This window comes from Arabidopsis thaliana, chromosome 2 (genome assembly GCF_000001735.4).
Source record: "Arabidopsis thaliana chromosome 2, partial sequence".
In the NCBI taxonomy this organism is placed as follows: Eukaryota; Viridiplantae; Streptophyta; class Magnoliopsida; order Brassicales; family Brassicaceae; genus Arabidopsis; species Arabidopsis thaliana.
Genome location: NC_003071.7, coordinates 16,957,221 through 16,976,551, shown reverse-complemented (window position 1 = coordinate 16,976,551; position 19,331 = coordinate 16,957,221). Strand labels below are relative to the sequence as shown.

The 19,331-nt window shown below is 37.5% G+C and overlaps 6 protein-coding genes and 1 pseudogene across 20 annotated transcripts; 2 read left to right on the top strand and 5 right to left on the bottom strand.

Annotated features, from left to right (window-relative positions):
* Positions 1–17: 17 nt before the first annotated feature.
* Positions 18–2,560, bottom strand: GLY1 (NAD-dependent glycerol-3-phosphate dehydrogenase family protein). 3 transcript variants are annotated; one of them, NM_001336858.1, is made up of 10 exons: positions 2,179–2,560; positions 1,968–2,104; positions 1,778–1,883; positions 1,494–1,695; positions 1,300–1,387; positions 942–1,089; positions 661–810; positions 418–567; positions 208–325; positions 18–94 (listed from the first exon to the last, which is right to left on the bottom strand). In NM_001336858.1, the coding sequence occupies exons 1-9, from the start codon at positions 2,443–2,445 to the stop codon at positions 311–313; spliced, it is 1,263 nt and encodes a 420-aa protein (NP_001324724.1). In that variant the 5' UTR covers positions 2,446–2,560; the 3' UTR covers positions 18–94; positions 208–310. The 3 variants fall into 3 exon arrangements, with proteins under 3 accessions (NP_001324724.1, NP_565939.1, NP_001324723.1); NM_129631.3 differs by having other exon boundaries at positions 18–325; NM_001336857.1 differs by having other exon boundaries at positions 94–325; positions 1,968–2,560.
* A 272-nt stretch (positions 2,561–2,832) lies between these two features.
* AT2G40680 lies at positions 2,833–3,723 on the bottom strand (annotated as a pseudogene; the record flags this gene model as incomplete). The annotated part of the gene is made up of 1 exon: positions 2,833–3,723.
* A 715-nt stretch (positions 3,724–4,438) lies between these two features.
* Positions 4,439–6,879, bottom strand: RR16 (response regulator 16). Of its 2 annotated transcripts, none has more exons than NM_129629.3 (5): positions 6,132–6,879; positions 5,965–6,050; positions 5,790–5,867; positions 5,639–5,709; positions 4,439–5,528 (listed from the first exon to the last, which is right to left on the bottom strand). In NM_129629.3, exons 1-5 carry the CDS (start codon positions 6,292–6,294, stop codon positions 5,432–5,434), a joined length of 495 nt encoding a protein of 164 aa, NP_181599.1. In that variant the 5' UTR covers positions 6,295–6,879; the 3' UTR covers positions 4,439–5,431. The 2 variants fall into 2 exon arrangements, with proteins under 2 accessions (NP_181599.1, NP_001189722.1); NM_001202793.2 differs by having other exon boundaries at positions 5,318–5,528; positions 5,639–5,712; positions 6,132–6,698.
* A 553-nt stretch (positions 6,880–7,432) lies between these two features.
* AT2G40660 (Nucleic acid-binding, OB-fold-like protein) lies at positions 7,433–10,643 on the bottom strand. Its single transcript, NM_129628.5, has 12 exons — positions 10,479–10,643; positions 10,085–10,183; positions 9,700–9,870; positions 9,480–9,545; positions 9,218–9,283; positions 8,970–9,092; positions 8,717–8,877; positions 8,526–8,616; positions 8,335–8,403; positions 8,140–8,231; positions 7,918–7,981; positions 7,433–7,790 (listed from the first exon to the last, which is right to left on the bottom strand). The coding sequence occupies exons 1-12, from the start codon at positions 10,539–10,541 to the stop codon at positions 7,686–7,688; spliced, it is 1,170 nt and encodes a 389-aa protein (NP_565938.1). The 5' UTR covers positions 10,542–10,643; the 3' UTR covers positions 7,433–7,685.
* Positions 10,644–10,753: 110 nt separating this feature from the next.
* On the top strand, positions 10,754–13,266 carry AT2G40650 (PRP38 family protein). Its single transcript, NM_129627.3, has 6 exons — positions 10,754–11,245; positions 11,441–11,562; positions 11,653–11,743; positions 11,834–11,954; positions 12,050–12,123; positions 12,595–13,266. Exons 1-6 carry the CDS (start codon positions 10,956–10,958, stop codon positions 12,962–12,964), a joined length of 1,068 nt encoding a protein of 355 aa, NP_565937.1. The 5' UTR covers positions 10,754–10,955; the 3' UTR covers positions 12,965–13,266.
* A 70-nt stretch (positions 13,267–13,336) lies between these two features.
* AT2G40640 (RING/U-box superfamily protein) lies at positions 13,337–15,588 on the top strand. Of its 9 annotated transcripts, NM_180001.4 has the most exons (8): positions 13,337–13,759; positions 13,855–14,080; positions 14,276–14,357; positions 14,458–14,515; positions 14,592–14,680; positions 14,774–14,869; positions 14,963–15,033; positions 15,106–15,588. In NM_180001.4, the coding sequence occupies exons 1-8, from the start codon at positions 13,354–13,356 to the stop codon at positions 15,227–15,229; spliced, it is 1,152 nt and encodes a 383-aa protein (NP_850332.1). In that variant the 5' UTR covers positions 13,337–13,353; the 3' UTR covers positions 15,230–15,588. The 9 variants fall into 9 exon arrangements, with proteins under 9 accessions (NP_850332.1, NP_850333.1, NP_001323780.1 ...); NM_180002.3 differs by having other exon boundaries at positions 14,963–15,588; NM_001336856.1 differs by having other exon boundaries at positions 14,592–14,869.
* Positions 14,961–18,671, bottom strand: AT2G40630 (Uncharacterized conserved protein (UCP030365)). 3 transcript variants are annotated; one of them, NM_129625.2, is made up of 8 exons: positions 18,051–18,406; positions 17,852–17,939; positions 16,897–17,730; positions 16,669–16,779; positions 16,332–16,394; positions 16,009–16,238; positions 15,805–15,908; positions 14,961–15,727 (listed from the first exon to the last, which is right to left on the bottom strand). In NM_129625.2, the coding sequence occupies exons 1-8, from the start codon at positions 18,108–18,110 to the stop codon at positions 15,610–15,612; spliced, it is 1,608 nt and encodes a 535-aa protein (NP_030608.1). In that variant the 5' UTR covers positions 18,111–18,406; the 3' UTR covers positions 14,961–15,609. The 3 variants fall into 3 exon arrangements, with proteins under 3 accessions (NP_030608.1, NP_001325082.1, NP_001325083.1); NM_001336848.1 differs by having other exon boundaries at positions 15,408–15,908; positions 18,051–18,671; NM_001336849.1 differs by having other exon boundaries at positions 15,408–15,908; positions 16,332–16,779; positions 18,051–18,601.
* Between the last annotated feature and the right edge of the window lie 660 nt (positions 18,672–19,331).

The window sequence follows — 19,331 nt, the reverse complement described above, 5'->3', positions numbered from 1 at the left end:
AATTTGAAACACCCATACTTATATCCATGGCTCCGAAAGTCTGAAGATCATACGAAGCCTATTCCAAATTCCACACTCCACTCTAAACAAGATACTGAAACATCATTTTTATAGATGTAAGAGAAAAATTTACAGAGATTTTGTAAAATGTTTATGAACAATTCACATTCATGAGATTCAGGCCTAAAAATCGATTACAAAACTCACTTCGAATCATCTCTATCGTTAGCTATCTCTAAACGAATGCAAAGCTCTTGCCGCCTTAAAGCCATCTCTTTGAATATGTGGTCCTCAAAACGATTGTTCTACCTCATACTTCTTCAATCTGCAAAACCAGAATTATACAGAACAGAGTCAAATAAAAATACCAGAAGAGTAGCCGAGTCGAAATGGGAATCTGTGAAACCTATAATCAACCTGAGGAAGGTTCATGAGCTCAAGAACAGCCTTAGTCGGGGTCAGTTCATTATCTATTATCTTAGCTACGGCTGTCAAAACCGGCAGTTTCACATTGTATTTCTGTGCTAATGCTATCACTGCCCCGGCTGTTGCTACACCTTCTGCAACCTGCGCAGCAATTGTTATTTGATTCATGGGTTTCAGATTCAACCAATCCTTTTTGTTTTACCATATGAAGAGCGACACCAATGAGAAACACACCTGATTCATAGAGGTTAGTATGTCATCTAGTGTCTCCCCTGACCCTAACCTGACTCCAACTGTTCGGTTTCTTGAAAGATTTACAAAACACGTAAGCATTATGTCCCCAGTTCCTGATAAACCAGTAATGGTTGTTGGCTTTGCACCCATCTTCTCACATACAAGACAGAAAAACGCAGAAATGCAATAAACACAGGATTTAGTAATCATTGTAGTGAGTTGCATGGACCGAAAAAACCACTTTCTATGAAGCAATTATAGACACAAATTAAACTTACTACCTTTGTGGCTAACCATCTTATCTCTGAACAACCTTGGGACACAAGAGCTGCCATAGAGTTGTTACCGAGATTCATTCCATCAACAATTCCTGCAGCTATTGCTAGAACATTCTTCAGGGCACCGGCGATTTCCACGCCTGTAACATCACTGAAATGATCAGAGGTTACAAGCTGAGTGCACAAAACTCCCTCGAGGAATTAAGAAGTTGACCATTAGAGCTCAGTCACTAACACCACACATATACAAGACATGAATAAACTCTCAAGCAGGTAGGCAAATGGATATTATCATAGCCCAGCAGGGAAATGCATCCAGAAATCATTGAAACCAATGGAGTCTTGTTTTGAAATGTTGTACCTGGAAGTATTTATTCTCAAGTAACTAGAAGCAAGAAGCTGCTGAACAGCATTGGCCAATTTCTTATCTTTTGAGGCAACCACCATTGCTGCAAGCAAAATAACATACCAAAAGAAAACATTTCTCATCATTCAGCAATAGAAAACTATAATGCTATTCGATTTAAACAAAAGAAGAACAAGAGTCAAACAAACCAGTTGGTAAATTGTTCATCAGCTCCAGAGCAAATGACGGGCCAGAAAGAGCAACAAAAGGTTGCCGGGGATTCTTAAGCGCAATGGGAATGATCTGAGACATCATCCTAAGAGTATTAAGCTCCAGACCTTTGCTAAGAGATATAAAAGGCAATCCTGGATCGACATAATCGGCAATTCCCTCTAGAAACGAAGAGCTAAACTGCAACAACAACCCCACATTAATCAGCAGAACATAGAAACAAATCAACAAAACTAAAAACAAATACTCAATGTGCTTAAACCTGCACAGGCACGGCATGAAGGCAGTAATCAGCATCAAGCAATGCAGCTTTCGCATCAGTTGTAGCAATCACATTCTCAGGTAACTTGTGCTCAGGAAAATACTTACTGGCAACAGAATCAACCTTATCACTGCGAAGTCTTCAAGAATTATGAATTGTGTTTGGATAAAAATCAAACGCTATAAAGTACCAATTATGGTGGTTCTCGTTGATAGATTGACAAACAAAAGAGTCACGAACAAGCATATTAACCTCTAATCCCTCTTTCCTTCTAGCTACATGAGCAGCCATTGCAGTACCAAACGAACCTCCACCAAGAACAACAACCTAAAAACCCCCAGATTCTTTCAAATTCTCCAAAACGCAAACGAAATTAAGAAAGAAAGTGAAGATAATAAAACCTTGCGAGTACGCTCAAGAACATCGGTTTTAGCTTTAGCGCGCAAAGAACGAGACCATCGAACCAACTTCTCCCAAGCGATACGAACCACTTTGCGCTGGTCACGGTTCGTATTGATGATATCAGGCGGACCAGAGATGGAGTCAGCTTCGGGAATTACATTTGGAGAAGAAACGCAGCGGACGATAATAGCGTTGTGTTTAAGAAGCGGTGGATGCTTTCCGGAGAAGTGGAGGTCTAAGCATGCAGGTTGCACCGAAGCCGCCATTTTCGCAGAGACTTGGAGTTGGAGAAGAACCCAACCAAATCGGAAAGATTGAGAGCGAGCGAGCCAGAGAGAGAGAGAGTGAACAGATTCTTTTTCGTCTTTTGCAGTTATTCTTGGCCCTTAACGATATTCAGTTGGGCCTTTTTATCTCACTTGGGTCGTCTACCAAAACGCTCTTTCCTCTGTCGTTTTATTGGTTACTAGAGTCCAGTTCATAGGGAGTGGTGTCGTTTCTTGGTGTTTTCGGATTTTAGGGTTTTCGGTTTTATTTTTTTTTTTTATTTTTTTTTGAATGAATGCAAAATTTTATTCATCAAAAAAATCATGGTTACATCAAGTGCTTCTTGTTTGAGTTGTTAGGCTCATACTTTGTCCTAGCTATGCCAATTAAAACCTAGTGGAAAGCCAAAATACAAACAAATCATCATATTTTGGGTTTCCTTGTTTCTGAAGAAGGGTGATTCGTTTGCGAACGTTTTTGTCGATGTTGTTTCCAATGGCCAATGGTGTGATAGGGTTCTCCTCACCATGTCGGCGATTATTCCTTTCTCTCCATATGGTGTGTACCTTTATTTGAAATGTATATCTCAGCAGTAGAAGATGTTTCCTCCCAAGAGACGAACTTGTGAGGAGCGTAACAATGCGGTCCCAAGAAGAAGTGTAATGACCTTGAAGTAGGCCTTTCATGAGCTTCTCCCACACTTGTGTTGAATAAGGGCACTGAAAGAAGAGGTGATTTCTTGTCTCTACCGGTTCAGCACAGAATTTGCAGGTAGTATCCACTTGTGTGTTCCATGATCTCATTCTTGCACCCGTTGTTAGTCTATCATGAATTGCAAGCCAAGTGATGAAAAAGAACTTCGGTGTAGCTTCCGAGAACCAAATCTCTTTCGCCCATCTGCAGATTGGTTTTTCAACTCTCAGCATTTTCCAAGTTTCATTTGAGGAGAAGTTGTGTTTAAAACCTGTCTTCCATTTCCATAGAATCAAATCTTCCTCTTCAACCTTCCTCCTCACCCTTGTTTCCCTGATGACCTCTTCCACTCTATTTAAAGTCTCCACTCTATGTCGTCTACCTCTCTGAGAGGCCAAAACGTCACCCACTGTGGCTTCTTTTGTAATACCCAAATCAATGCACCCTCGATCTCCAAAAGTATCAAATAAGTTCCCCAAAGAGGACCATGTATCATACCAAAAGGATGTCCCTCTGCCACTTTTTATTTCAACCTGATAGAAATCCTTTGCCAAGTCTCTAAGCTTTAAGAGTTTCCTCCACATCCAAGAACCTTGAGATGAATTTCCCTTGACTGTCCAAAACGTTTTTTCCGAATTAAATAGGCATGAATCCACTTACTCCACAGAGACGTTGGTGCTGCAAATAAACGCCAAATTAGCTTCAGAAGGATTTAAATCAGGCCCACTCCAGAGAAAAGCAGAACAAAGTTGTTGAATCTCTTTAATACAAGCGCCGGATAAGCTGAATGTTGAAGACCAAAAGTTTAAGAATCTCTTTAATTCAAGCGCCGGGTTTTTGGTTTTAATGTAGTAGAGAACCAATCTTTTGCGGATGACTTTATATAGTTTTGATTTCGCATTTGAATTCAATTTTAGTTAGATATATATGTTTAATTCTCAAGCAAAAATAGTTTATTTAATAGTTTTAATGATTTTTATGTTTGTGTCGTCTTTGTATCACCATTAAAATATCATATCGTATCGTGTCACCATTTTAAATTCACTATCTGTACTTAAAAATTAGGCTCAAATTATGGGTTATTCGGTTTGTAGATAAGAATTGTTTGGTTCAAATTAGATTAGTTTAGTTTATTCAAAATTAAACACCCTCACTACCACTAGACTCAAGTCCAAACTTTCAAAACAAGTTTAAGTTAGGTTAGATTTTGGTGAACATTGAATTCCAAGATTCATTATCCAAATTGGATACGTATCAAACTCAATTAGCTCCGCTAATTGCCACCTCTTTTGGACAGAATGATAGAAATATGATTTGAAATTAAATAACGTGTAGTACCAAATCTACGTATAGCATGGTTTTATTTCAGTCTCAAATACAAATCATGTGTATACTACGAGAAATCGTGCGGTACATACACAAATCAGAAAAAGAAAGAAAAATAATAACATCATGCACATAAACAAAACATATAAAATAAAAAACATAAAAAAGATTGGTAGGTTTGGTCCGATCTAAAGTAATGAGAACGGAGACACATATGAAATGACACGTGTTATGATGTTGAAAGCTTCCATGGAGACGTACAAGTCTCCGGAGGAGACAATTTCTCCTCTGCGTCTCGACTTTCGACTCTCTCTCTCTGTCTCTCGGAGAAGAAAGAGATTCATCATCTTCTCTCACCATTAATCTTCCTTGCCAAAGATTTTCGAGCCCATTCATAAGATTCCGGTGAATTTTCCGAGGTAAGAGAAGAAAAACAGGATTGTACTCTTATATGAATCTCATCGTGATTCAGTTAAGATCCTTTGCTCTTTTTTTTCTCTCGTATTAATTTTTTCTGTTCTAAATTGAAATTCTAGACCTTTCTTGCTGCACAAGATTCTTACTCTTCTTTTCACGCAGAAACGATGTCAATATTGTGCAACAATGGCCGCAAAAGAGATAAGAGAAGAGGAAGAAGAAAAGAGAAAGAAACAACGATAGAAGAGACTCATCAATGTTGTTGTTGTTGCGTGTGGCCTCCATTTTCAATGGTTAGAGGAATAAAGAGATGTTTCTTCCTCTCATGTTATCCATTTATTCGATGTTTAGGATTGGAAGAGAGAAGACATCGTCATCATCTTCATCACCACAACCACTTTTTATGATTCCTTTTGTGTATAAAGATTACTATAGGGCATGTGAAAACATTTCTTGATTTCAAGAAAAACATGTAAAATAATCAAATAAGGAATCAAGACACAATGAAAACGTTTCATGGTTAGGGCTAACATTATAAATCTCTCATGGTTAGCTTCTGCAGTTCATGAGATGACATTTAAGCTTCTCAACATCAGCAAGCTTCAAAGGCTTCTGCATAAACATTTGAGCTCCACTCGCTAAACATCTGCTTTCAAAAGACCAAAACAGAACATTAAGATTGATGATCTTTACTAATTACTTACACTATAAGAAACACAGAAACAAGTTCTTAATCTGATCTCAATTTGTTCTTACTTGTTTATGCGAGTAGGAATATTCTCTGAAGACATTATCACAACAGGAACCTCTCTCAGATTTGATGACTCCTGCTAAAGAAACACACAGAAGATTTTTAGGTTAATATAAATCTCTGGATATTGGTTCCAAGAAGCTGTTATATAATTACCTTCACTTTCTTGAGTAGCTCAAAACCTGTCATTCCAGGCATACAGTAATCGGTGATGATTAGACTCACCTTCATAACCTAGAAAATCCACACATATATAAACCTAATATCAAATATGTCCTAAGGAAAAAAATCCATAGATCTTGAAGATTTTATATGTTTTTTTTTTGCTTACGTTACAGGTCAATGCATCAATATGCTGATTTTGATCTCCCAAACCCAAATACTCCAATGCTCTAAGCGCATTCTCTGCTGTTGTCACTGCAAAAATTCACATTTTAGAGACAAAGATTGCATAAAGTAATGATTGATTATAAAACATGAAAGGTAAAATGATTGAACCTTTGCAACAAGAGATCTTGAGCAACCTCTCAACGAGTTTACGGTCAATAAGATTATCATCTACAGCTAAAACATGAAGCTCTTCATCATGACCATGATGAAGATGATGATCATAAGCCACCACATCCATTAAAGACGAACAAGAACCTCCTGAACTGTTCATGATCTCCTTTGTTCCTTAAATGTCAAGTAACTGATAAAGAAAACAACTTGATAATAAGCGAGACTGACTCTAGCATTAATATAAAGACCTTGCAGACATTGCTTTTAGTTCTCCATCTTCAACAAAAATAAATCAAAAAGACAAAACACAAACAATGAAGAAGAAAGTGACAGACTCAGAAGTGTGTATGCATGAATCATGTGAATCTCTGGTGATGGTATTTATGATGGTTTCTTTGATTTTTTAGGTGGGTGAAGAATTTTCCATTATGATTTCCCAACTATATATAATTCTGCAGAATAATTTTTAAAAGTAAATAAAAACAGAGAGCAATGGGGAAGAGATTGCATCAAAGAATATCACGGATATTTCGTGATCTCTTATTTTTAGGGGTTTTAGTTTCAGTACCAGTCGTTATAGATTTAAAGTTGCATATACTTGTCTTTTTGTATTGTGTTACTTGTTAGGACATGTTCTTCGAATCGTGTGGGGTTTCTTTTTTTCTTTTCTTTTGGACCACTTTAAAATTAAAAAATTGTAGTAGATTCATAGAACTGAAAATATGATATGAAAAAGATTTATTCGGTAACAATCTGATATGATTTGAAGAAAAATCGTATAATAAAAGCCAAAGAACCTCAAAAAAGATCATAATTGTTTTTTGGGACAAGAATAAAGATTTTGTGTGTGTTTAATATAAGAAAGAAGTTGTGTGTTTTGGAGGACTGATTCTTTGTGAAACTAAATAAAGAAACATATGTGTCCGGTGACAGTCGTACGGATCTGTTTCAGGATCTTGTAAGCTGATAAGATAATTCTTTAGATATCAACTTTTTCATTATTATTTTTCGGGTTCAAATCCTTGGAATAAATGGAAACAGGTAATGACTTTTTGTCACAAATGGACCACCAATCTCTTTTAGAGATCCCCATGGGCCAGGTCTAAGATTCTTTATCATCCTTCCTTGTAAGATCATCTACGTCGAATCAAAACAAAAGGAGGTTGTTTCTTCTAATTGAAGTAATTTGCAAGTTTATTTGAACACAATTGGTTTGATAGTTCAATCCAGAGTGAATGGCTTGGTTTATCTGATTGAAAAAACCCCATAAGTAGCTAAGTGGATATTTGTAGGTAATACGTTGCAATCCAATGGTGGACTTGCACAGCTTGAACGAAAGGAGTGAACAAAGAAAATGGAACTAAGTATCTAGTAGCAGAGAGTTCTCAAAAGGGAAATTGAAACAATGATGTTTGTCAAAAAGCTAATAAGAAGAAAGTTTTTAGATTAATTCGAATTGTGACAAAAAGAACATCTTTTCTTTTTCCAACTGAGTTTGCGAATATCAAAGAAAAACGCTAGAGTAGAGGAGAGAAGTATCAACTGAGTTTACTACTTGATGGTCGCCTTGGGGATGCTGGAAGTGCAAGGTCCAGCCGAGGTCATGAATTGTATGCCTTTGTATGTGGCTACGCCATTTTCATCAGTGTAGAGACCCTGCAAATGCATGTGATTAACCGAAGTCCTCGTGAGATTGAATGTTTACGTATAATAATGCAAACACAGTACTCGCATCTTCGGTTTGTTTAAGTCTGGAACCTAATAAAGGGCAAAAAACACATACCGGTGTTATCTTCTCTAGTTGCTTCTTTTTTGGGTTCAGTACATCTTCTGGCTTTCCTTCAATCCTATATAAACATTTCGATAAAGGGTTCTTGAGTTTGAGATAAACAAGAACAACAATAAAATAAAAAGAAAAGAGCATATATGAGTTTAATGGCTGGAGGGGAAACATGTAAATAAAGCAATCAAAGAGGTTCGATGTTATATTGTTAAAACTATGTACCCTGAAAATGAAACACGCTCTCCTGGTTTAGCACCAGCAGGTGGTAGCAACGGCTCTACCACCGAGTGATCTTCACTTGAAGCACAAAGAACCTGCAGCAAAGAAATCAAAAACACAGAAAATGAGCAAATGTGAGAGTGTGAAATATTTTGATAGCTGATGAGCTGGATTGAGGCAGACAGAAGAGAGTATTACCAGTCCTTGTGACATTACATCTCTTAGCTTTCCAGGTTTGACATTTGTGATGAGTGCAACGAGGCGGTTCTTCATCATAATAACGCAGGAATCAAGAAACCATAGATAAGTAACTTTCAACCAAATTTATAGATTGATAAACCAAATTTTACGCCTACAAACAATATTAGTAAATTAAGACATAACTATACCGTTAGATCCTCAGGACTGCAGAACTTTGCTAAGCCACTAACTACTTGTCTCACTTTATCCTCCCCGACATCTATTTCTTCCACCAGCAAACTGCATTGTCAATACATAAGAAAAGTATTTCAACAAATTAGCAGATGTTCAGTGAAATCTTTAACAGAGCCATAAAAGTGAAATGTTTTTGACCACAAACCTATCCGCCGATGGGTGCTTCCATGCTTTACGAATTAGACCAACCTGAATGTTAAGCAAACTGACACTAAGCTCTGCCTCTTTCTTAGCTGGTTCTGGTTCAGCAGGCTTCTTCTTTTCCTTTTTGGCATCCTTCTCTTTTGCTGCATTTTTCTTTGGTTCCTACACGAAAAAGGACAGAGGAGAACACCAGATTCAACTAATTAAAGAGACTCACAGTCATTGAAATCAAACTTAAAAGTTAAAATAAGTACCTCTGGCTCAGTTTTCTTTGTGCCCAGCTGCGGCTGCACATCTGGCTTGTCAACAGGCTTTACACCTTCTGCAGCTTTTTTTGAATTAGAATTTGTTTCCACCTTAATGGCAGGTTTTGGTACCTACGTTTAGAATAAATGAAAAAGATCAGAAAACCATTTTCTCATCGCATGTAATACATCTGAAAAAAGTAGCATGTTATTATTGTTTCTCAGTCTAAGAAAATGGGTATGAAAAGATAATTCACCTCGAAGCTAAATTCTGGTAGCTTCACAGGTATTGGTGCAAATAATGTCGACAACTCTTCTTTATTCTGTAAAATAATACGCAGCATATATTCGTAAAGCAGACAATCACAAGGAAAGAAAAATGTGAAAGGTGATGTTCAGAGAGTGCATATCTAGCTATAGTCACTAACGCCGTTACGCGTACACATAAAGTAGTCCTCCATGGATTTACAGGCTACCTCGGCGCAATCAAGTAACAAAACTTTATGATGTCGAACTTACCTGGATGTAATTCACCCATCTTATGACATGTGGTACTTTCTCCTTGTCTGAATCTGAGAGGCCAAGCTGGGAACAGCAAGTCAAACAGATAACAGTTAGTATTTAATACCTTTAGTCATCAGTTTATGAAAATTTGATCGTAGCATCTTTATCAAGTAACATAAAATTACTTATACAGGAACGAAAAATAAGTAGACTACGGAATATAGAGAAGTGGTACCACTGAAGAATGCAGAGCTGAAAACACAGCAACATCAGCTGCCGATGGCGTCAATCCGTTTCCCAAGAGCACTGACTTGGTAGCTAACTCTAAATTCAACTTTTCAAGAGCTGAAAACCAATCCTTTGAATCTGAAGAGAAACCTTCCGCAAAATCTAGCCACTTCAAAACCTGAAATAGGTTTTTACTCTTTAAAATGTGAAACAATGACGCATTATGCAAACGAAAGCCAACGAATCCTCATCATTTAGCATTACACAGAACTCAAACATACTAATTCATTTTTTTTCTAACGTGGTAGCAACGAGAAGGGAACTCAATAAATTCCCAGTAAGAGTTTGGCGTTTATGTCTATAGGAACCAAATTCAAGAAGAAACGACTTACATCGTTGTTTTGTGCAGATACTTCCTTTCCAGATGCCTTCAATACATTAGAATAAAGTGTCTTGATATCACTTTCACCCGCTCCGCCCACAAAAGGTTCCTAAACAAATGAATCAAATCAATTTCAGAAACAGAACCAATAAATCATCACAATGTAAAATCATAAAAGCCAATTTCTAAAGTTTTTTCCTTTTTCATGACCAGCTTGATGCATAAGCGTAAACACTGATAAGTCCAAAACATAAACTTTCTAATTGATTTCAGTACCCAATCAGATAATGTTCGAGTTTTCTCCACTAACTAATTCAAAAAATGATCATACACATACTCAGCTACCAAGCAAAACCTCACAAAAAAGCAGAAGCTTTTGAGATGTCATCTTCTTCAATACTTACAGGATCCAAAGAGAAGTGTTTGCAGAGAGCTGAAAGAATCATCTGCTTCGCCTTTGAATCCATCGTCAACTTCTTCTCTTTCTCTATTTTCGAAATTTTGTTCTTCTCTTTGGGGCTCTTCGCTGTAAGAAAACACACTGCAATTTCTTCGATAGGGTTTTTGCTTGATGTAACTAACGGTCCTAACGGACTTCCAACTAACGGCGTTATCTCCATCTATAATGGGCCTAGATATATTAGCAGCCCATTAATATGTTCTTACTATGGGCTTTACCACCGAAAGCAATCATTAATAAAATAAAATAAATGAATTAACTTCTCAGATTCTTCAAAGACCTAGAGTGTCTTCGTCTTCGACGACGGCAAATTCGTGGAAGCTGTTTCATCGATTCCGGCTTCACTGAAGCGGCGTCGCTCGACGTTTATTATTCCGACGACTAGGCCTTTGAGGCAGTTTCTGATTAACTTCAGGCGATAATGGCAAACAGAACAGATCCGTTGGCAAAGAATATAAGAGGAACGAATCCGCAGAATCTGGTAGAGAAGATTGTGCGAACGAAGATTTATCAGCACACCTTTTGGAAGGAGCAGTGCTTTGGTCTCACGGCGGAGACATTGGTGGACAAAGCTATGGAGCTCGACCATCTAGGTGGTACCTTTGGTGGTAGCCGCAAGCCTACTCCGTTCCTTTGCCTCATATTGAAGATGCTTCAAATCCAGCCTGAGAAGGAAATTGTCGTGGAGTTCATAAAAAATGATGACTACAAGTAAGATTTCTAACCAAAAGCTTATTTCTGCGTAATCTAGATTGGATACTGCTATTAGCCTTGTCGTAGTTGTTTCTCAAGTATACAGGTATGGAATGTCTCTCAAATCTATTGGTCTTAGATAATCTACTCTCTTAGTTTCTGCAGATATTTGTTCTTGAATTACTGAAATATTTACTCTTTTGGTTTCTGCAGATATGTTCGTATTCTTGGTGCGTTCTATCTGCGTCTCACTGGGACTGATGTTGATGTCTATCGCTACCTCGAACCTCTCTACAATGACTACCGGAAAGTGAGACAAAAGTTATCTGATGGGAGTAAGTTTCATTTTCTTTCGATGGATCCGTTGTGTTTAACTTTTGATTGATTTGTTCACTAACTAGATTTATTTCTTTGGTTTGGAATAGAGTTTTCGCTGACACATGTGGACGAAGTCATTGAGGAACTTCTAACCAAGGATTATTCTTGTGATATTGCAATGCCACGTTTGAAGAAAAGGTTTCTTCTTTTGCATTTGTCTGAAGCTGAATAATTAGTTTTTGGTTTCTGCAGTATTTTAAGATGGTTAATTTTTCACTCTGATGATAGGTGGACGCTTGAACAGAATGGTTTATTAGAGCCAAGGAAAAGTGTTTTGGAAGACGACTTTGAAGAAGAGGAAGAAAAGGAGGAGAATGAAGGGATTGCTGATGGATCTGAAGATGAGATGGTCAGTGCTTTCATTCTGCAATAGTTTTTATGTGATCTGTTTTCTGTTTCTATCTAGCAGCTCTAAGATGATACCATCTTCCTCCTCTTTTACAGGATCAGCGCCGTAAGAGTCCTGAAAGAGAAAGAGAAAGAGACAGAGACAGGAGACGCGACAGTCATAGACACAGGTATCTGAATCCGTGACCTTTACTAGATACATTTCTATGCTAGTTAACATTTTTCAAAAAAAAATTCTTTGTGATTGTGGAAGCTGTTTGATCTAGCTAATGCTCTTGCATCATGTCTAGTACTCTGTCTTTTGAGTGTCTGTTTCCACTATGGCATCTCAAGCCATCAGCGGTTGGATACAGCTTCCGAAATTAAATTTGTAGAGATCCTTCCAGGTTTCTCTGTACTGACAGTGTTCAGAGAGAAGTATTATGGATCAGACATTATTACAATCCTTACCCTGATACAGTATATGGTAGTTGTCATTGTGTTACTTTGAAAAAGATCAGTTAATCATGAGAGCACTTCCCATCTAGTTTTTAGCTCAATCAATGTTTTCTTTTTGTTACAGATTTTCATTATGATTGATGTTGAGACTTGAGCTCATTGTTTCATGAATTATAATTTGACCATGGTTCTGTGATTGGCAGGGATCGTGATTATGACAGAGACTATGATATGGATCGAGATCATGACAGAGACTATGAAAGAGAACGTGGGCATGGTCGAGACCGGGATAGGGAGAGAGACAGGGATCACTATAGAGAGCGAGATAGGGACAGGGAAAGAGGCAGAGATAGAGAACGAGACAGAAGAGACAGGGCAAGGCGCAGAAGTAGAAGCAGGAGTAGGGATCGTAAGAGACATGAAACTGATGATGTGCGGGATCGGGAAGAACCTAAGAAAAAGAAAGAAAAGAAGGAGAAGATGAAGGAAGATGGAACCGATCATCCAAATCCTGAAATTGCAGAGATGAATAGACTGAGAGCATCACTGGGAATGAAACCCCTCAGGGACTGAACTGTGAAATGAGGACATCTTTATCAAACCGAAACTTGGTTCATTTGCCCAGCTAAACCGGTTACTACACTGTGATCCTACTCACTATAGTTTTGGTTTTTTTGAGTTTACCTGATCCCTCTTTAATGTAGAACAAAATGGAGAATCTGTAATGGCATTGTACTGTATGTTCTCTAAACCGTAAACGAATTGTGGTCGAGAAATTCTGAATGTAACCCGGTTCTTGATATTAGTTGTTTTTAAGGTAATTCAGATAAATATAAAAACCTATATGTTATGTCTACGTGGCGATATCACTTTATGAGTCCATGTAAATCGGACCCACCAAAAGCTTATAGGTAAATGATACGGTTTCATAATCATTAACCATCACGACGCGCGTGCTACTCATGTCCCACTTACGACGACGTCGTTTTAAACTCTCTCTCTGTGCTCTTCCAGTCTCTATCGATCGCCTTCTGAATTTTCCGGCGGAAAAGCAAATGTCCGTTAACGACAGTATCGATCCTCGGTTCGTATTCCACGTTGAAGATGAATCTTTGCGTTTCCGTGTGGGAGATTCAGGTACTAAGATCCGGGAGCTCGAAACCGTCGGCGATCGCCATTTCAGAACCCAGCAAGGTTTCTGCGGAAATAGAATTGAGAAAGATGAAACCATGTATTCCGATGGAGATGATGAAGAGTACGACGTTTCTATCCGAAGACGAACTGCTCTGATTCAGCCTGGTATTGATTCCGGTAACAATTATGATTCTGCTGCAGCTGAAGAAACCAACAGAGAAAGTAAAAATCCAGGTATAATAATACTCTACATTACTTCTTTCACGACTACCGGAGATTCCAAGATTGTTGAAGCTAACGAAAAATTCTTTGGTTTTACTTAAGCTCAGTTGGTTGGGAACTGGTTGTGAGAGAAGATGGGGAAGGTAATTCAACGATTGATCGACATGAAATGGAGTTTAAGGTGAGGATCACTAAACCAGATGGTAACGTATCTAATTCCCACCGTAACACGCAACAAAAGCGAGATTTTGCTTCTGTGGAGAAGGAGAGAGTCACTACTACTAGTGTCAGCTCTTGGGAGTCTCTCAAGGCCATCCTCTCTGATCCTGTCACGTAAGTTTGTTAAGTCTGCTTGTCAATGGTCAGGGAATTTGATAACTAAGATCAGTTTAATTTTTGAATCTGAGTCAATGTCAATGTAACCTTGATGATTATTGTTGTGTGATGGAAAGTGTATCGTCTAGAAGGCTAATTCTTGTTAACATTCATAGAGATGATTTTTCTTTTCTGTTACTTTGGTTTGGATAGCGGAGCCTTGATGAATGATGCTACCATACTGCCTTGTGGACATTCTTTTGGCGCCGGGGGATTAAAAGAAGTTAAAAAAATGGTATATGACTGACTCTTAACCAGTCCATTTAATAAGGGTCTTCTTGCTTTTGTCTCATGTGAATCTTAATAATCTGAGTTTTGGTAATTTTTGTTGTTAGAAAGCATGTTTCACATGTTCCCAACCTACTTTAGAAGGATCAGAAAAGCCAAATCTCTGTGAGTTTCACGGCATTACTAGTTTCAGAGAAAGACTTCTATTCTTCTTCCTGATCAAGTTTATTGGCTTGTTCAGCTCTCAGAATTGTAGTTCATGCTTTCCGCCAAGAAGAAGATTCAGATCATATTCACACGCTGAAAAGAAGGAAAGAAAGGTCGGATCAGGTTTGTTTTTCCAATACACAGTAATCATGTGAGATTACATTAACAGTGAGAAATCAGATAAGCAGAGTTTCTTTCTTATGAATCTTGCTGCAGAAGAGAAGTTTCTGTATCCCAAACATCACTGAAACTCCTAAGAGTAGCCGAGGCATACAGTTTCCTTTCTCCATTGGAGATCATATTATCATAGAGGTCTGAGATATTCATGCATACCAATGTTACTTCATACATTCTAGGGAATACTACTTTCATGTTTTAACAGACAAAAAGTTCCTTATGGCTTAGGGAAACAAAAGGACGCCTCCAAGGTTTGTCGGACGCATAGCTGTTATAATGACACAATGCTTAAATGGATGGTTAAGTCTCGTTGCCTCATTTCATCCATAGATGCTGAAGCTCTTATAACAAAATTGGATATATGTTCCCAGGTACGTTGTGAAGACAGTGGACAATTCAGAGTCTATCAAGTTACAACATTGCTCACTTGCCAAGATTTCAGACAATTCATCTACGAAGGTAACAGTAGCTGAAATGCCACCGTCTTGGCTCTAACTCGTAGAAAGCAAATATCTGTGGCTGCAGAAATCAGCATCTGTAATTTTTTCATTCAGAGAAAGTAGTTACTACGTTTCATTATGTAATATAGGAACGAGACAACAATTTTCTGTACTAAATCCAGTGTTTTCATTCATACAAGGAAACTTTGCTCATCTAAAAGGACATGCGTATTGAAACAAATGCCAACTTTGTAGCTTTGATATAAAAAGAAAAAAGGTCGCTTCTAATGTTACATACACGAATGACAAACTGATCAATCGCCTGTTATTTACACTAAAGATAATAACCATCAAAAAAGTGCTAACATAAAGACAACATATAGGCGGTGTGATTAGTCAGAAATTCGGTTAACCAAAAAAAAAAAAAAAACAAGATTAAGAACCGGTAGGCGGCGGCTTCATCATTGACAGAAGAAAACTGCAGGTTGAAAAAATAGAAGCTGCAGCCGCCTGAACCGCCATACTAGTCTCCTGATTACCGTCTTTCCCAAAACTGCAAGTGTATTGTACAACAAGAAAATCATTTAGACCAGTCTTTTTCTATGCTTCTATGGACTGCTTCGTCTATACCTTGAATCGGATGATTGGGAACTAAAAGGCGAGTACTCTTCCATTTGTCGTAGACCATGGTTACATCGTGACTGCATTTCCTTCACTTGGTTTAGCGAACGTTCCTGCAAATTTCAAATCCATAGTATCAAACATCAGACCCTAAGCTTAAAAGACCATGTCGCTATAATCATTTTAACTCAAAGGCAGTGGATATTTACGCACCAAATCTCTCTGTTCATCATACAGAGCTTTATTTATCTGATCAAATTTTGCAGTCCACCTCTTCTGATGTGTCTCGGTTGCTGCTTTATCGGACGAAGCATCACCAGAGGTATTCGTAGTCACCATCTCAAGAGAATTTGCTTGGTTAGAAGAAGATTCCCTTGATGAAGCGAGAAGCGGTAACTCAGTAGTCAAAATATTTTGAACTCTATTCCTACTATCCTGCACAGCTGCAAGGCATAAGATCTCACTCAAATCTCTATAACTCAATTAACCCGAGAAGCCTCTCTGCGGTATCTTCTTCAAGTAAGTAAAATGCGCACCTGAAAGTCGTCCGCTGAGGTCTTGTTGAAGAAACTCCAACCATTGGGAAGCTACGGTAGCAGCTAAAAAGCAAAGAAACATTTTCCTTTTAAGCATTTCTTTCCGTTTCCACTTCTGCATATGAATTAATCATTATGCACAAAAAAAGAAATACCTAACATTTATATTTCTATCACTTCTAGACTTACTTTAATCAGAAACCCTAAATCGTTAATTGACACAGAAGTCTTCATTTTTACGCCATAAGACTTGCCACTTATTACTTCAGACACATACTCAGAAGATCCAAGAAACAGTTAACTAAAGGTAATCTGAAACAAGATAAAAGGCACTGACCTTCAACAGCAAGAGATGTGGCTTGTTCAGGATTTGTAATGGAAATGGCATTATCAGACACCCCGGTGGATGGTAACTTAAAGGCTAATGCTCTATCTTCTCTGATTGCGTCTGAAATTCCAAGGTAAACAGAGTGAGCAAAAACATTGATTGTGAAAGTTCTCGTCTCTGGTCTGAATTGGCTAACTTGACATCTTAATGAGGTAATTAAGAATGATAGATAGATACCTCTTACATTGAAATCGCCATGTCTTTCCCTCGTGGTAGCATCATCATTACTACTTCGAATCAAAGCTTCAATAATTGAGCAGACCTGTTTCTTAGTCCTGACATGGTTAATGATTCCCGGGTTCAATTCCGTCAGCAATCCACTTGGAGCAGTAACATTGGCGAACCTATCTACCAGCTGTTGTTCCTTCTTAGGGACATCGTTTTTCTTCTTGAGAGACTCACCACCTCTCCGCTTATTCTTCTGTTGCTTTGGCGCAGGTACTTCAACAGGCGTAGTCACTACTGTAGAAGTTGGTGCTGCAACTCCACCCAAAGGGCCTGATAGAAAACCATTCCGCTTCATTTCCCTCCATCGCCGCATCGAATCTGACTCACCTAATGAGCCATCTGCACTACTACACATCTGAAAAGGACTTACTTTATCGCCAACAGGAACTGAAACCGAAGGCTCTGCTGCTCCACGTTGACTTACAACAGATTCAGTAGTCTCCCTCGGTTTCAAGAGGCTAATATTCTTAACAACACGACACTTACTATCATCTGTTTTTACAGTATGATTCTCAAGCAAAGCCTGTTTTCCAGAATTAACAACGCGTCTATTATCATCTGTAGAAATTGACTTGGCCTTAGGCAAGTATGTTCTCGTCTCAACAGTTGAGGAAGGTTTTATATCTTTAGACAAAACATCATTTTCTCTAACTACTCTTCTTATACCTTCAGCATCAGGAGCCACAAGCACTTTAGATACTTTCGACAACTTCTCACTACTAAGATTTGGTTGCTGAACACTATTACTGTTTCCATGAGATTGCAAACTACTGGTTTTCGCATCTGTAACATAATTATAAAAAAAGTAGGAAACTTTTAACAAATCATCCGAAAATTCAGTGATAAAGATCATTTCTAACAATCGAATTCGACCATTCTAAGTAAAAGAAAACTCGAGAATTACCAGAAGCCAGATCTGGGACTTTCACACGTTTAGACCCTAATTCATCTTTCTCATCTAATCCATTTCCGTTACGCTTCTCGCCAGAAATCTACAAAATTGGGATAACCCCAGAGACGAAGAACACAAACCCATAAACAAATTGATAAAATTTGATGAAGAACCGAGAAAGTCATCGGGAAAGCCAAAAGAAGCAACAAACCACAGAATTCGATGCAGGTTCCGACACAACACCAGAGGAAATTCCTCTCTGTTCCTCCATTTACACACCAGAAAGATCTCTCTTTTCCAAAAACCCAGATGTCGAATCCACCCAGAAAGAGTCCACACACAAACGAAAACGCAACAGTTTCTTCTAAACGGGTACACACATAAGGGGATTCGAGAGCAAGCTTTGAATAACTAAGATTAGGTTTAGATAAATTGTGTAGAGGAGTGAGGTGAGGACGAAGAAGAAAGTATATTTGGGGATAAATCGATGAGAGACAGAAGAGAAAAGGGATTTTGAATTCAAATGGTGAAGTGTTGAGGTTTTGTTATAAAGGAGAGAGCTTCCTCGTTTTTTCGGCCGCTAACCTTTGAGCCTTTTATATTCTCGAAATATCATCAAGTAGGGCTCTTTCGTCAATTTCACTAATTCTCTAATTACTAATGTCTTTTTCACTTTTACTCCCACCAAAACTCACTTGTTCATATTTTACCCCACACATTTACAAATTATTATTTAGAGAAATTACATATGTATATCAATCACTATATAAGATTTTAGTATTTACTAAAAATGCCAAGAACAAAAAACTTCATTCATTTTATAAGATTTTAGTCTTTAAATAGATGTGAAATACAACAAATCTAAGTTTTTTTCTGTCGTTTACGGTGAATTTAATTATTTAGATTTTTGATTATATTATTGATATAAAAATCTACTAAGCATTTTATATGTAACGATAACGACAAAATAGTAAAATACATATTAGTCTAAATTTTGTGTGTGTATATATATTGATATTGATTGAATCGGTTTTAAAATTGGTTAAGCTAGTTTTTGGATGTAGAATGGTTTTGGAAAGTAGTTTTAGAAGCAAATGTGTTTGGATCGTATTATGTTTCCTAAAGTTCGTATATATTAAAAAAGTTATAAAGGCTTATTTACTATTTTTTGTGAAATGTCTAAAATAACAAAAAGTTTAATGTATTTCCTTTTATTTATTGAATCCAAATCTTCAAACGTTTTTTTTCCAATGTTCTACACATATGATAAGATGCCGTTGGTAACGAACTTTTCGCTCCAAATTTTCAAAAAGTTTTCTAACTATATTTTCACATAAACCCGCGATAAAACATTACTAAAATTAACTTTGAAATTTAAGTAAACATTCTAATTTGGATCTATCAATATTTTTTATAAATAGCTAAAATGAAAATAATATTAAGCTTTATACACAATATTTTATGCGATTATTTTGTTTTAGTAAAAGATATT

What these genes read in the sequence shown, in the direction of transcription:
- GLY1 (NM_129631.3), bottom strand. Translation starts at nt 2,445, where the DNA reads ATGGCGGCTTCGGTGCAACCTGCATGCTTAGACCTCCACTTCTCCGGA. An exon ending in TTCATGCCGTGCCTGTGCAG is followed by an intron (nt 1,696 to 1,777) that starts GTTTAAGCACAT and finishes TTGTTGTTGCAG; the next exon opens with TTTAGCTCTTCGTTTCTAGA. An exon ending in TAAGATGGTTAGCCACAAAG is followed by an intron (nt 811 to 941) that starts GTAGTAAGTTTA and finishes GTATGTGAGAAG; the next exon opens with ATGGGTGCAAAGCCAACAAC.
- RR16 (NM_001202793.2), bottom strand. Translation starts at nt 6,294, where the DNA reads ATGAACAGTTCAGGAGGTTCTTGTTCGTCTTTAATGGATGTGGTGGCT. An exon ending in CAAGATCTCTTGTTGCAAAG is followed by an intron (nt 6,051 to 6,131) that starts GTTCAATCATTT and finishes GAATTTTTGCAG; the next exon opens with TGACAACAGCAGAGAATGCG. An exon ending in TTGATGCATTGACCTGTAAC is followed by an intron (nt 5,868 to 5,964) that starts GTAAGCAAAAAA and finishes TGGATTTTCTAG; the next exon opens with GTTATGAAGGTGAGTCTAAT.
- AT2G40660 (NM_129628.5), bottom strand. Translation starts at nt 10,541, where the DNA reads ATGGATTCAAAGGCGAAGCAGATGATTCTTTCAGCTCTCTGCAAACAC. An exon ending in AACACTTCTCTTTGGATCCT is followed by an intron (nt 10,184 to 10,478) that starts GTAAGTATTGAA and finishes TCATTTGTTTAG; the next exon opens with GAACCTTTTGTGGGCGGAGC. An exon ending in AACTAGAGAAGATAACACCG is followed by an intron (nt 7,791 to 7,917) that starts GTATGTGTTTTT and finishes ATGCATTTGCAG; the next exon opens with GGTCTCTACACTGATGAAAA.
- AT2G40650 (NM_129627.3), top strand. Translation starts at nt 10,956, where the DNA reads ATGGCAAACAGAACAGATCCGTTGGCAAAGAATATAAGAGGAACGAAT. An exon ending in ATAAAAAATGATGACTACAA is followed by an intron (nt 11,246 to 11,440) that starts GTAAGATTTCTA and finishes TGGTTTCTGCAG; the next exon opens with ATATGTTCGTATTCTTGGTG. An exon ending in ATGGATCTGAAGATGAGATG is followed by an intron (nt 11,955 to 12,049) that starts GTCAGTGCTTTC and finishes CCTCTTTTACAG; the next exon opens with GATCAGCGCCGTAAGAGTCC.
- AT2G40640 (NM_180001.4), top strand. Translation starts at nt 13,354, where the DNA reads ATGTCCCACTTACGACGACGTCGTTTTAAACTCTCTCTCTGTGCTCTT. An exon ending in CAGAGAAAGTAAAAATCCAG is followed by an intron (nt 13,760 to 13,854) that starts GTATAATAATAC and finishes ACTTAAGCTCAG; the next exon opens with TTGGTTGGGAACTGGTTGTG. An exon ending in ACACAATGCTTAAATGGATG is followed by an intron (nt 15,034 to 15,105) that starts GTTAAGTCTCGT and finishes ATATGTTCCCAG; the next exon opens with GTACGTTGTGAAGACAGTGG.
- AT2G40630 (NM_129625.2), bottom strand. Translation starts at nt 18,110, where the DNA reads ATGGAGGAACAGAGAGGAATTTCCTCTGGTGTTGTGTCGGAACCTGCA. An exon ending in CCTCAGCGGACGACTTTCAG is followed by an intron (nt 16,239 to 16,331) that starts GTGCGCATTTTA and finishes TATGCCTTGCAG; the next exon opens with CTGTGCAGGATAGTAGGAAT. An exon ending in ATGATGAACAGAGAGATTTG is followed by an intron (nt 15,909 to 16,008) that starts GTGCGTAAATAT and finishes TGAAATTTGCAG; the next exon opens with GAACGTTCGCTAAACCAAGT.